Raw genomic sequence first — 13,386 nt, 5'->3', positions numbered from 1 at the left:
TTCTAGGAATTCATGCATTTCTTCTAGGTTTTCAAATTTGTTTGAGTATAGTTTTTCACACTAATCTGATTTGATTCTTTTAATTTCAGTTGGGTCTGTTGTAATACCGCCCATCTCATTTCTTATTCGGATTAGTTGCTTCCTCTCCTCTTTTTTCTTTTGTCAGTTTGGCCAGTGGTTTATCAATTTTGTTGATTTTTTCAAAAAACCAGATTTTGGTCTTGTTAATTCTTTTGATTGTTTTTCTGTTTTCTATTTCATTTAGTTCAGTTCTTATTTTTATTATTTGTTTTCTTCTGATGCCTGTGGGTTTCTCTTCTTGCTCTCTTTCTAACTGTTCCAGTTGTAGGGATAATTCTGTGATTTTGGACCTTTCTCCGTTTTGGATATGCGCATTTATTGATATAAATTGGCCTCTGAACACCGCTTTTGCTGTGTCCCAAAGGTTCTGATAGGAAGTGTTTTCATTCTCATTGGATTCTCTGAATTTCTTTATTCCATCCTTAATGTCTTCTATAATCCAGTCGTTTTTGAGCAGGGTATTGTTCAGTTTCCAAGTGTTTGATTTCTTTTCCCTTCTTTTCCTGTTATTGATTTGCACTTTTATGGCCCGAAGATGCTCTGTAATATTTCAATGTTTTGGATTCTGCTAAGGCTTGCTTTATGACCTAATATGTGGTCTATTCTAGAGAATGTTCCATGCGCACTAGAAAAGAAAGTATACTTGGTCGCTGTTGGGTGGTGTGTTCTGTATATGTCCACGAGGTCAAGTTGGTAGATTGTGGCATTTAGATCTTCCATGTCTTTATTGAGCTTCGTTCTGGATGTCCTGTCCTTCACCGAAGGTGGTGTGTTCAAGTCTCCTACTATTATTGTGGAGCTGTCCATCTCACGTTTCAATACTGATAGAGCTTGTTTTATGTATCTTGCAGCCCTGTCGTCAGGTGCATAAATATTTAATATGGCTATATCTTCTTGGTGTAGTGTCCCTTTAATCATTATATAGTGTCCTTCCTTATCTTTTCTGATGGATTTAACTTTAACATCTATTTTGTAAGAAATTAATATTGCCACTCCTGGTCTTTTTTGATTGTTGTTTGCTTGATATATTTTTTTCCATCCTTTGAGTTTTAGTTTGTTTTTGTCTCTAAGTCTAAGGTGTGTCTCTTGTAGGCAGCATATAGATGGATCTTGTTTTGTAATCCATTCTGCCACTCTCTGTCTCTTTATTAGTGCATTTAGTCCATTTACATTCAGGGTAATTATTGCTAGGTAAGAATTTAGTGCTATCATTTTGATGTCTTTTTTGTGTGTTGTTGACAGTTTCTTTTTCCCACTTAATTTTCTGTGCTGAGTAGATTTTCTTTATGTATTGTCCTTTCCTCATATTTGTTGTTGTTGATTTTGTTTCTGCTGAGTCTCTGTTTTTCCCTGGCATTTTGTTTTCATGAGTAGGATGGTTTGTCTCCTTTGTGGTTACCTTGTTATTTACACCTATTTTTCTAAACCTAAAAATAACTTTTATTTCTTTGTATTGCCGTATCTTCCTCTCCATATGGAAGGTATATGATTACATTTCTTAGTTCCTCTTTAGTATTTTAATGTTGTCTTCTTTTATATAATAACATCGCTTTTACTCTGTTTTGGGTTTGTTTGTTTTGTTTTGTTTTAAATAATCTTGCTTTGTTTTTTGGATTTCCCTCTCTGGGTTGACTTCTGATTGCTCTGCCCAGTGTTCTAGTCTTGGGTTGATAGCGGATATTACTGATTTTCTAATCAAAGCAATCCCATTAGTGTTTCTTGTAGTTTTGGTTTCATTTTTATAAATTCCCTAAGCTTGAGTTTATCTGGAAATGTCTTAATTTCACCTTCATATTTAAGAGACAGTTTTGCTGGATATGTGATTCTTGGCAGGCAGTGTTTTTCCTTCAGTTTTTTAAATATGTCATCCCATTGCCTTCTTGCCTGCCTGGTTTCTGCCAAGTAGTCCGAGCTTATTTTTATTAGCTCTCCTTTGTAGGTGACTTTTCATTTATCCCTCGCTGCTCTTATAATTCTCTCTTTATCTTTGTTTTTGGCAAGTTTGATTATAATATGTCTTGGTGACTTTCTTTTAACATCTACCTTACGTGGAGTTCAATGAGCATGTTGGATAGATATCTTCTCATGTTTCACAATATCAGGGAAGTTTTCTGCCAACAAATCTTCAACAATTTTCTCTGTATTTTCTGTTATCCCTCCCTGTTCTGGTACTCCAATCACTCATAGGTTATTTCTCTTGATTGAGTCCCACATGATTTTTAAGGTTTCTTCATTTTTTTTTTTAATTCTTTTATCTGATTTTTCTTCAAACATATTAGTGCCAAGTGACTTATCTTTGAGTTCAGAAATTCTAGCTTCTACTTGCTCTATTCTGCTCCTCTGACTTTCTATTGAGTTGTCTAATTCTGCAAGTTTATTGTTAATCTTCTTAATTTCTGATCACTGTCTGTCTATGGATTTTTCCAGCTTATTAAACTTTTCATTTTGTTCCTGAATAATCTTTCTAATTTCTCCAGTTGCTTTATCTGCATGTTCCTTGGCTTGTTCTGCATATTGCCTCATTTCCTTCCTGATGTCTTGAAGGGTTCTGTATAATAAACTTTTGTATTCTACATCTGGTAATTCCAGGAATGCACTTTCATCTAGAAGATCCCTGGATTCTTTGTTTTGAGAGTCTGTTGAGGTGATCATGGTCTGTTTATTTATGTAATTCGATACTGACTGTTGTCTCCGAGCCATCTGTAAGTTATTGTATTAGTTTATGCTTGCTTACTGTGTCGTAGCTGCTTGCTTTGTTTTGTTTTGGTATACCCCTATGGGTTGCTTGAGTGAGCTAGCTTGATTATTTTCACCTTTGTAGCTCTGGTATCCTGTCCCCAGATGGCTAGAGCTGTTATCAGGTAAATCAGACTAGGAGTCCATTCAGTTTTCTTGTATGAATTCAGCCCAGGTTTCCAGGTAGCTGATCATCAAGTGTGTGGTACAGGCTCTGTCCGACAGTCTTAGAGGGGCAGGGGTGATTGGCGTATATACCCACATCTGATTGCAGCAGGGGGTCACACTCTGAACAAGGCAGCGGGCTGAGAACTGACCCCCAAGTGTCTCTGAGGAAAACACGTCTTTATTCCCTACAGCATGGTGGTGGGTGGGTTCTGCAGAGAGACCATGGGCAGCCAAAGTTTTTGGTTGTGAGGACTGGGAGGTACCAGTTATCTTTGGACCACTGTCCCGGGTGGCTGGGTGATCTGAGTGGAGCTACCAGTCCTTAGGTCCCTGTTGTGGGTAGGTGAGGACCTTGTTTAATAGGCAAAGCAATGTCAAACGTCAAACACCCACCTCTCCACCGCACAGCTGAAATGGTTGGAGTTTGCCAACAAGGGCCTATTCTTCCAAAATAAGCTCATACAGGTCCATGCAGAAGGGAAAGGTGCTCAACGTCCACGGATGGTTTATGCCTGGACAGGAGCCGCTTCTGTCCTGAGCTCCCCCAGTTAAAGGAGCTAGCAAATTATCTTTTCCCCTCAGTTGCAATTTTTTCCTTCCCCAAGGCCGGGAGGATGGCTCTGGGTCTATCTCAGGCCCAGGTATTCAGCCGCTGAAGCTGCCTTGGCGGGGGCACAACAAAATATACACAAGTATTTAGCTTTTGCCAAGAGCACCATTCTCCTCAGGTTCTGGAGGTGTGACTAGGCACCATGGCTGGCTGCTTCTCCCTGAGGAAACTGCGGCCGAACGCTAGTACCAGGCCACCGTCACCGCTGCCACTCCGGGAATCGTGCCTGAGGGTTCCCTGCGATTCAGGTCCGGTAACTCCTCTCCACTTCTGAACGGTCTCTTCCTTCCCCTGCCCCTCAGTTCATTGTCTATGCTTGGATTTCATACTCAGGGCTCTCAGCTTGTTACAAATATACTCGTTTCACTTGTTTTTTCGGGTCTTTGTTGTAAAGAGGGCTCGCCGGAAGTGTCTGTCTATTCCGCCATCTTGGCCCTGCCTCTGCACAAGCTTTTTCAACAAATGCCTCAGAGGACTCTTGCAGGCACCTGCAAACCAGTTGACTAGGGAAGAAAAATACCTAAAAAACATAGTCAGAAGGGGCTAACAAACTTCCAGGAGCATGTTCAAAGAGGAATTCTTTTTCTTTCCTTGGAAAAAGAGCTCAAAAAGGAAAAAGCTAACCATAATAAGGGGTGGATCTTCTAATTAAGACTCAAAAATTTGAGATTGGTCTTTCTTATTAGATAACACCTCACCTAAAGTAAGCATGTTATTTGCAGGTGCGATAAAGATGCCCCTGACGTATGGATGAGGGCAGAAGGGGAACGGAGAGCCTAGTGTATTCCAGAAGGGCTTTTCACTACAAGTATAATACATTTTGAAGACAAAATTTTAAAGCATTTTATCCACACCTAATGGTACAGCCAAAAAACTCTAACTAAATGCTCACAGGTAATAACCCAGATATAATCTGTATCTAAGTAAACTATCTAAACAGTCTCATTATATTAATATATAAAAAATGGGTAAAAAAAAAGACTCCAAAAGCACCAATGAGCAAATAAATGTTCATCACCACATGCCACAAAAAACTTGGCCTCTTTCCAGGTCTCTTTCCTTCCTGTCTGAAACCTTGCCCCCTGATTGTCCTCCTCGCTTCCTCTTGCCACCTCTAAGTCTCTGCCTCCTTCCAGGACCATCCTTCATTCCAGGGATCGGTTTTCACTTTCCTGGGATGCAGAGTTTTTAGTCTCTCAGGACTTCTTTAGTTTTGTATTGCCACAGATCACCCTGAAAAAGCCTAAAAGGGGAACAACAAATAGAAGATTCTTTCTTCTCAACAGATGAGAAAGGAGGGTATAGTGAATATTTTCTTTTTCACTGATCCTTTGTGATAGGAAAAAAAATAATAAATAAATACCTTATTGATCTAAATCCAATTCTCTACAGGCTTCCCTTATAACTTTTTTTTTTTTTTGGTACAAATTAATCCATGACTTTCCGTTAAAAAGTAATCCATGGCTTTCCATTAAGCATGTTATGAGAGACTTTCTATTCACTCAGACATAATAAACCCAGTGACAGCTCACTTTGAATACAACTCAAGAACCTAACAAGAGAATAAGCACTCAAATAAATACTGGTGTCACAGGTAAAGATGTAATGTACCCAAACCAAAAAGAATACTTGAAGGGGTTCATAAATTTGAGGAAGGCAGCAACTCTATTAGGATATATCTCCTAAGCCTAGGTTATCCATTTGAAGAAAAAGAATCTTGACTAAAACAAACATTCTTAACAATATCTGCAGGGATCCTTTAAGGATTTTTAAGGAGAGAAAAGGATCAAAAATAATTAAACCAGAAAAGGAACAATAAAAGTCCCTAGGTGGTGCAACCTAAAGGTTGGCGGTTTAAACCCAGCCAGCAACGATACAAAAGAAGGGCCTGGCAATCTGTTCTTCATAAAGATTACAGCCAAGAAAACAGTTGTATTCCATAACACATAGGGTCGCCATGAGCCAGAATCATCTTGACAGCAATGGGCTAGGTTTGGTTTTAAGGAATGAGAACTATACTCAAAGTCAGGTTAAGCATAATTAAATACATTCATATAGTAGATTTCTACATTAATTCCTAATTCCCCTCCACCTAGAAAAGAGTGAGAATCCTTAGTTGTAGCAGAAGCAAACATCCTCTGTTGTGTTCCATAATTCTCTGCTTCTTGCATTGTTTGGGACCTATGGATCCTCTTCAGTTTGGACTATTATGTCACATTCTACTTTCAAGGTCTTTACCACTAACTGAATAGTCTCACCCTCTTACTATGTAATCCATCAAAAGTAAAGTCTGCATCATCCTTTTTGAAGAAGTTTTCTATAATAAACTTGTCTGCGGTGAGCCATTTACAAGGCAATGGTCACCAGGCCTCTCTCCTCTATACTCTGAGGACCCTAAGATGCTCCTTTCAACGGAGTCATTTCCGCAGTGAATTAGAGCTAAAAAGAGAGCCCACATAGGTAAAGATGTATCTGGATGGTAGGATGGTATATCAGTATGCTTACAAAGGGTAAATGAGGGCAGGCTCAACCTACATTGCTGTTGTGTGCCATAGAGTCCTTTCCAACCCACAGCAAACCTATGCAACAGAGTAAAATGCCCAATAGGGTTTCCTATGCTATAATCCTTACAGAAGCAGATCGCCAGGTCTTTTCTCCAATGGAGCTGCTAGGTAGGTTCAAACCGTCAACTTTCCAGTTAACAGCTGAGTGCTTAACCACTGCACCACCAGGGCTTCAGCCTACATTAGCAGCTTAAATAGAGATATCCACCATCACATAATGGAGAAGTCTAGAGGCAGGACTAGGTCAGCGGGGAGCATCAGCTCCCGGATGTCACGGTCCAGGCATCCCACAGCCTCTCACAACCACGTCCAATGACATAAAAAAGCAGCCCTTCTGCTCTGGATCCTCTTATGAGGAAGGGCAGCCTTTCTCAGAAGTCTCCCAGCAGCTCCACCATCAGATTGTACTGGTCATGCCTGGATCACATATCTACAACCTAAAAAGGTAGGAAAATGTGTCTGGCATTTTCAGCCTCTAAATATAACACAGCTTTGATAAAATTTTAATAATCCTTCCCACCTACAGAAATTCAGTTTTACTATTTGGCCGCCTAAATTCAAACTAAGATCTTAGAAATAACCAAACTTAACAGTTGTTTTTTTGTTTCTGTTCCAGAAACCATGTTTATCTATTTTAGGGCTGGTTTGAGGGCTAACATTTCTAAAGCATTTTCAAATCATTAACTGTAGGCATTGTTATTATTTCTCAAAAATTAATAGCAATGGCTTATCCACAAATGAGAATCTCAAAGCAAATTCTAAAGCTGAAATCAGAGCAAAAGTGTATCTAGTACAGACTCCCCACATCCTCTCTAGAACAATCTAACAATTCTGACTCTGTTTTTCTCAGAGTAACTTTTCAGATGCTCCTGTATTAACATAAATTAAGTGGCATGACAAAGTCTCTAATCTAGAGTTAATAAAACATGTTCCTACTTCCAGAGCAAAAATAGATGACTGGTCAGCTTGAACTTTCTGCAATGTTAACCATCTGCCATACTATTCAGGACCCTCCTAGAAAGTCGTGACCCTCTACACACTAATTAAATGAGTCAATGCTGTAATCATACTTGAGATAACTAATCTATTTTGGTCCTTATAATTTAATTATCTAAGTCTAGGAAATAAACTCCAACCTTAGTCCAAAGTGACTAAAGTTTAAAAACACTGAGTGCAAACTGAAATAGAACCACTATAATGAAGTTTGTTCTTCTATTAAAGACTCTGTTTATTATCTCAAATTTAAGAAATAAAATGCTGATACTAAAAAGCTGGTACTAAAATGTTGATACTAAAATGGTTTTCTAAGCCAGTTGTAACTAACGTAGTAGCTCTTACCATACTATTAAGTGAATTCATGCTTGGTGGATTTACAATTTCCTAACAGGGTAGTCTTCCCTGATTACCATATATAAAACAGCTACACCATCTCCACTCACCCTGCTTTGTTTTTCTCCACATCATGTTTCACCTCCTACTGCACACGTGTTTCTGTGTTTCTGTCTGTCTTCCCTACGAGAATGGTGCGCCATAGGACATAGTCATAGACCATTTTGGTGCTCCCTTCTCCAGCACCTAGAATAGTGCCTGAAGCATAAACACTAAAGTGTATTGAGTGAACAAATGAATGTCTTAGAAATGAGGGTTCACAAAAAATCAAATTTTTCATGACGGTGTAATGATTCCAAAAGCAAGAACAATAAACAAATCAGAAGGAAATATTTTTTTAAAAGCAACTGCTACTACCACCACCAAGACGCAGGTATCAGTTCTAAAACATCTATTATGCTCTAAGCATGAAAAACATAAATGGTTTGATTTAATTCTGGTAATTAGCTACGAGGTAGTTATGATTCCCATTTAAGGAATGAGAAAACTGAAAACCAGAAAGGGAAAATAACATGACTAAGATGGAAAAGAAGGCAAATAAGCAAATCCAAAACACAAAAAGTCTTGACTCCCAAAGCCCTAAGTTAATTTGTGAGATCTAAGTATCATTAAGGGAGGAAAGCAATTAGCATCACAATAGCAGGGTGCAGAGCCCAGCAATATTAAAAAAAAAAAAAAAAACACCACAATATAAAGAGCTGGAAAAAGCACAGGGCCCAGAGTGATTTCTACAACTAAAGCTTGAGCTGCCAAAACATGAGACATGTTTAAAAATTAAACATCACTAGAATTTTTCTTCCAAAAAAATAACCTCACAGTCACTGACTGTTCTGGTAGATAGATAAACGGGGTTAAAGTATAATACCTTACATTCTTGTAACCTGGCCTTAGGTTAAAGTATCCAGTGAAAACTGCAGCATGTTAAACTACTTCTCTCTAATCCAATTCTATTATAATTCAGCCAAAATTATTTTCTACTATCTTTCTACCGATCTCTTCCTCATTAGCTTCCATTTTATATTCTTCGACCAATCCATTTATTCACAATTTTTATATGACTGATCAAGCTCATTTGTTGTTCCATGAAATAAATGCAATTGATTCTGTGTCAGTAATGGTTTCTTAGACATTGAGTCATTATGTCCACCCACATATTTCATGTTTTCCTGGAAAATTGGCAGCCATGTGGAGGTTTAATGCGCCTTCAATACCAAAATTTATAATTTGTTACAAGATAATTTTATCCATAGAAAAATTCAAATTAAAGTATGCCTTTCAGCTACAAATATTCGTCCTGATTAAGGTGGTTAGAGTAAAATCACATTCTCACTTTTCTACAACACAAATATTATCCCTCTTCATAAATGACATTAGAAATCAATAAACATCTTAACTCACTAACAGGGAAAAGTGTCTTAATGTGAAGAAACCAACCACAGTGTTTCTTAGCGATGCAACTGGCTAAAAAACAAACAAAAAAACAGTTTAAAAGTTTTAAGATGGCAAATATTTTTAAATTAAATAAACATTATAATACTACTAATGCCTCTAATTGTACATTCAAAAGCCCTCTGATTATGGCTGCCCACAAACTTAAGCTCTTCAGTAGACAAATAACATTGTCTTCTATACTACAATGTGTCTCAGCAGTAATTTTCCACTTGACAGTTTTACTTACTGTCTTAGAAGCAGTATTGATGTACTGCATCACCATTTCTTTTTTGATACTGAAGTCCTTTTCCCGCAATGGTGCTTTTTTATCTTCATTTAAATTCATATCTTCCTGGAAAACACAATTAAAAAGCCTCATTTTAGAATCTAAGTAGAGCAGCAATTCTATATACGCTTTGAACAGAAAATCAATAATTTGTGACTAAAGCAGCATTAATTGTTTTAGAATGATTTACGTGTAGCTCTGCCTTAAGGAAGGAAAGAAAAGAACTGGGGAAACAGAGAAGAAAATATCTAGATTATTTTAGCAGGTAAAATACTGTTACAGATTGAATTGTGTCCCAAAAAAAAAATGTTGAAATCCTAACCCCTGTATCTATATATATGACCTTGTTTAGAAATAAGGGGTTTTCTTTTGTTATGTTAACGAGGTCGTAACAGAGTAGGGAAGAGCTTGAACCTAATCGCTTCTGACTTATCAAAAGACCAGCACAGACACTGAGACACATGTATGGGGAAACAGATGCTAAGGAACGCCAAGGCACACCATGCACCTCAGACTACTACTGATAAGTACCTTCCCTCTAGAGCCACACTCTAAATTTAAGCTTCCAACTGTGAGAAAGTAAATTCCATTCTTTAAAGCCACTCACTTGTGGTATTTGTGTTATAGCAGCATGAGGTAAGTGAGACAAATATTTAACAGAAAAGCCTTTCTAAATTCACAGCAGGCTAGTAAAATTACATTTACATCACTATAGCTAATTAGACAGTTGAAGATTTCTACTTATAAGATCTTTAGATTCATCATTTATGTGTGTGTGTGTGTATTTTAACATTACCACCTGAAGCTATCTTGCACCATTTTGAAAGCACAGCTCTGTGTGTGTATCATAAAAATTAAAAATAAAGCAACCACTTTCTAGATTCTGATAGCTATAAACACATACCGTCATCAAAGGCAAAGCACTTTATAGTTTTAATTGTCTTTTTCCCACACCCATCAAAAATATTCATTCATTAATTTATTGAATATTCTAAATCACATAAAAGCTGAGCATATAGAATGAGGTATGCCCTAAAAATGTAACATTTCTTAATGGCACCAACCAAAATAAGGGTTTAAGTAACGTAGAACTTGTACAGTCCCAATTCTGACTAAAAATATAAGTTAGGTATATCCACATAAACATATGAATTGCTACCAAAATCTACCCACTAAGTTGCTTGAACATGAGGCTGTCCTGGCAAAGGAAAGACAGCCCAAAGTAAAACAGCAATGGCTGAAGGAGAATGGGGACTGAAATGAATTTCCTGCTGATCTTAGCCCTGGGTCATTTGTAATATGCAAGGGAAAACCCTTGAATGGACAAACTCCATACCTACTCAGAAACAGATCCATAAAAATCAGAACTGTGGAGCACCTATGGTGCCCAGAAAATTAAATTTTCTTCAAGTTTTTTAAGGGTGCCTTATTCATCAAACATGGTAGTTTACGCCCTTAGCTCACTCAGTTTTTGACTATAAAACCCTTCAAACACTTAAAAATCAAAAATCCTGTCACTTCATCTTGGTATAAATATTTAAGATCTTGGAAGTTGATCCATTTGACACATCAATAAGAGGCAGCAATTAATAATTGTCATTCTTGCTGTTCTAGTTAGAAATATCCTATTATGTGAATAATTTTTTTTTTGCCCCCCCCCCCCCAAGCTAGTGATTCTCAATAGGCCATAACTTGACCTAGGTAGCATTTTGGAAACTGGAAATTTCTGGAAGTCTTTTGGTTATCACTGTGGTTGAGGTAATGCTACTAGCATTTATAGGGGCCAGGTATAGGAGGCATTCTACCACACATAGGCTAGTACTGCACAATAAAGAACGGCCTTGTATTCCATAGAGATTCAAGTATCTAACAATAGACTCTAATATAATGGTACTAGATGTAAAATTGAACTAATATATAAAAAGGTAGACTAAATATTTTATACACATGGTTTTAATATTCATTGGATTTTTCAGGAATCTACCTACTCTGTTAATTGATGTTGTTGTTGTTAGATGTGGCCAGGTTGTTCCCCGACTCATAGCGACGCCATGCACAATGGCACTAGACCATTGTAAGCCATAGGGTTTTCACTGGCTAATTTTCAAGAAGTAGATCACCAGGACTTTCTTCCTAGACCATCTTAGTCTGGAAGCTCCACTGAAACTTTTTATTAGCATCATAGCAACACGCAAGCCTCCATTGACAGGTAGGCAGTAGCTCAGCTTGAGGTGCATTGGGCAGGAATTGAACCCAGGTCAATTCATGGAACATGGAAGGCTGTGAATTCTACCACTGAACTAGTTACACTGTGCTTTTTTCATTTTTATGTTTTTAAGGTTAACCACCAGATGTGTTCCAATTCTGAACTTTAGGTATTCCAGGGCAGTACTGCTTGTGGTATCTGAATTACCATAAGAGCACACTATATTTTTTTTTTTATATCAGCCAGCACAATAGCTGTCAGACTCACAGTGGCATAAAGTAATTTTCCTATATTCATACTTTGTACATTCCAGGTTCCGATTATTAATGGATGTTTGCAGCTGTTTCTTCTCATTTTGAGTCGTGCCACATCAGCAAATGAAGGTCGCAAAAGGCTTACTCCATCCATGGCATTAATGTCGACTCTACTTTGAGGAGGCAGCTCTTCCCCAGTCATCTTTTGAGTGCTTTCCAACCTGGGGGGCTCATCTTCCAGCACTATATTAAACAATGTTCCACTACTATTCATAAGGTTTTCACTGGCTAATGCTTTTCAGAAGTAGACTGCCGGGTCTTTCTTCCTAGTGTGTCTTAGTATGGAATCAACTCCATGGCAACAGGTTTAGAGTTTTTGTTTTTGTTTTTTTTATAAGTTTACATTTGCTCAATGTTGTTATAACGTAAACCCTTTATCTTAGGTCAGGTGATTCTAATGCAGGTGATTTATGGAGGAGATGCTCTCAGGGTAAGGGGAGGGAGGGAAGCAAGACAGGACAGGGAAAAGAGTCACACAAAGATGGGGCCTCAGCTGGATTCTTGCTTCAGCTGAATTGCATTGCAGTCAGCCCTACCTCGACACCCCCAAGTCAGTCAATCATTGGCTGCAGGACCCCAGTTCTGCTGAGAGCAAATATCTGGAAAAGGGGGCAGCTGTGAGCCATTAGAGGAAAAAGCTCACTTCATGCTGGGGGCAGATACACCAGCCTGATAAAGGGGAACCAGGAAGGGCATCAATGGCATTCACTGCACCACTTGAAAATACGTTACATTTTATTAAAATAAGGCATTTTTCTAAATAAAATGGAATAAATATAGAAACCTACATATATGGCCTAAACAAGCAAAAAAACTGTTGCATAATAACCAACTCCTCCATGCAAACATAGGTCAGGACACATATTACACTGCATAGGTTCAAAATGACACTGCAGCTATAGGTTTTAAAACAACCGTGAAATGGCAGTTCAGTGCAATGTATCAATATATTGAACATATATGTATATAGTTCATTGAATCTACCACGTGTCTGTCAGCTTGTCTAACTGTGGGGGCTTCCGTGCTGCTGTGATGCTGGAACCTGTTCCATATGTAGTCAAATACCAGCAGGGTCACCCATGGAGGACAGGTTTCAGCTCAGCTTCCAACTAAGAATGACCACAGGGAGAGCCCAACGGTCTACTTCTGAAAAGAATTAGCCAGTGAAAACCTTATGAATAGCAGCACGACATTGTCTGATATAGTGCCGGAAGATGAGCGCTTCAGGTTGGAAGGCAGTCAAAATACAACTGGGAAAGGGCTGCCTCCTCAAAATAGAGTCAACTTTAATGACAAGGATGGAGTCAAGTTTTCAGCACCTTCATTTGCTGATATGACATGACTCGAAATGAGAAGAAACAGCTGCAAACATCCATTAATAATCAGAATGTGGAATGTACAAGGTATGAAGCTAGGAAAATTGGAAATCATCAAAAATGAAATGGAACACATAAACATCAATACCCGAGGCATTAGTGAGCTGAAATGGACTGGTATCGGTCAATCTGAATCAGACAATCATATGGTTTGCTATGCTGGAAATGATAACTTGAAGAGGAATGGTACTGCATTCATTGTCAAAAAGAACATTTCAAGATCTA

The 13,386-nt window shown here is 38.1% G+C and overlaps 1 protein-coding gene across 2 annotated transcripts in view; it reads right to left on the bottom strand.

Annotated features, from left to right (window-relative positions):
- Positions 1 to 13,386, bottom strand: part of DIAPH3 (diaphanous related formin 3) — a 588,341-nt gene that overhangs the window by 465,992 nt on the left and 108,963 nt on the right. For both annotated transcript variants that reach the window (XM_003412593.4, XM_064270057.1), the window contains one exon: positions 9,227 to 9,331. In XM_003412593.4, the coding sequence (XP_003412641.1) occupies positions 9,227 to 9,331 (105 nt within the window). The remainder of the gene's footprint in view (positions 1 to 9,226; positions 9,332 to 13,386) is intronic.

This window comes from Loxodonta africana, chromosome 17 (assembly GCF_030014295.1).
Source record: "Loxodonta africana isolate mLoxAfr1 chromosome 17, mLoxAfr1.hap2, whole genome shotgun sequence".
Taxonomy (NCBI): Eukaryota; Metazoa; Chordata; class Mammalia; order Proboscidea; family Elephantidae; genus Loxodonta; species Loxodonta africana.
Note: the sequence above shows the minus strand (reverse complement) of the source record. Positions and strands in the feature narration are given on the sequence as shown.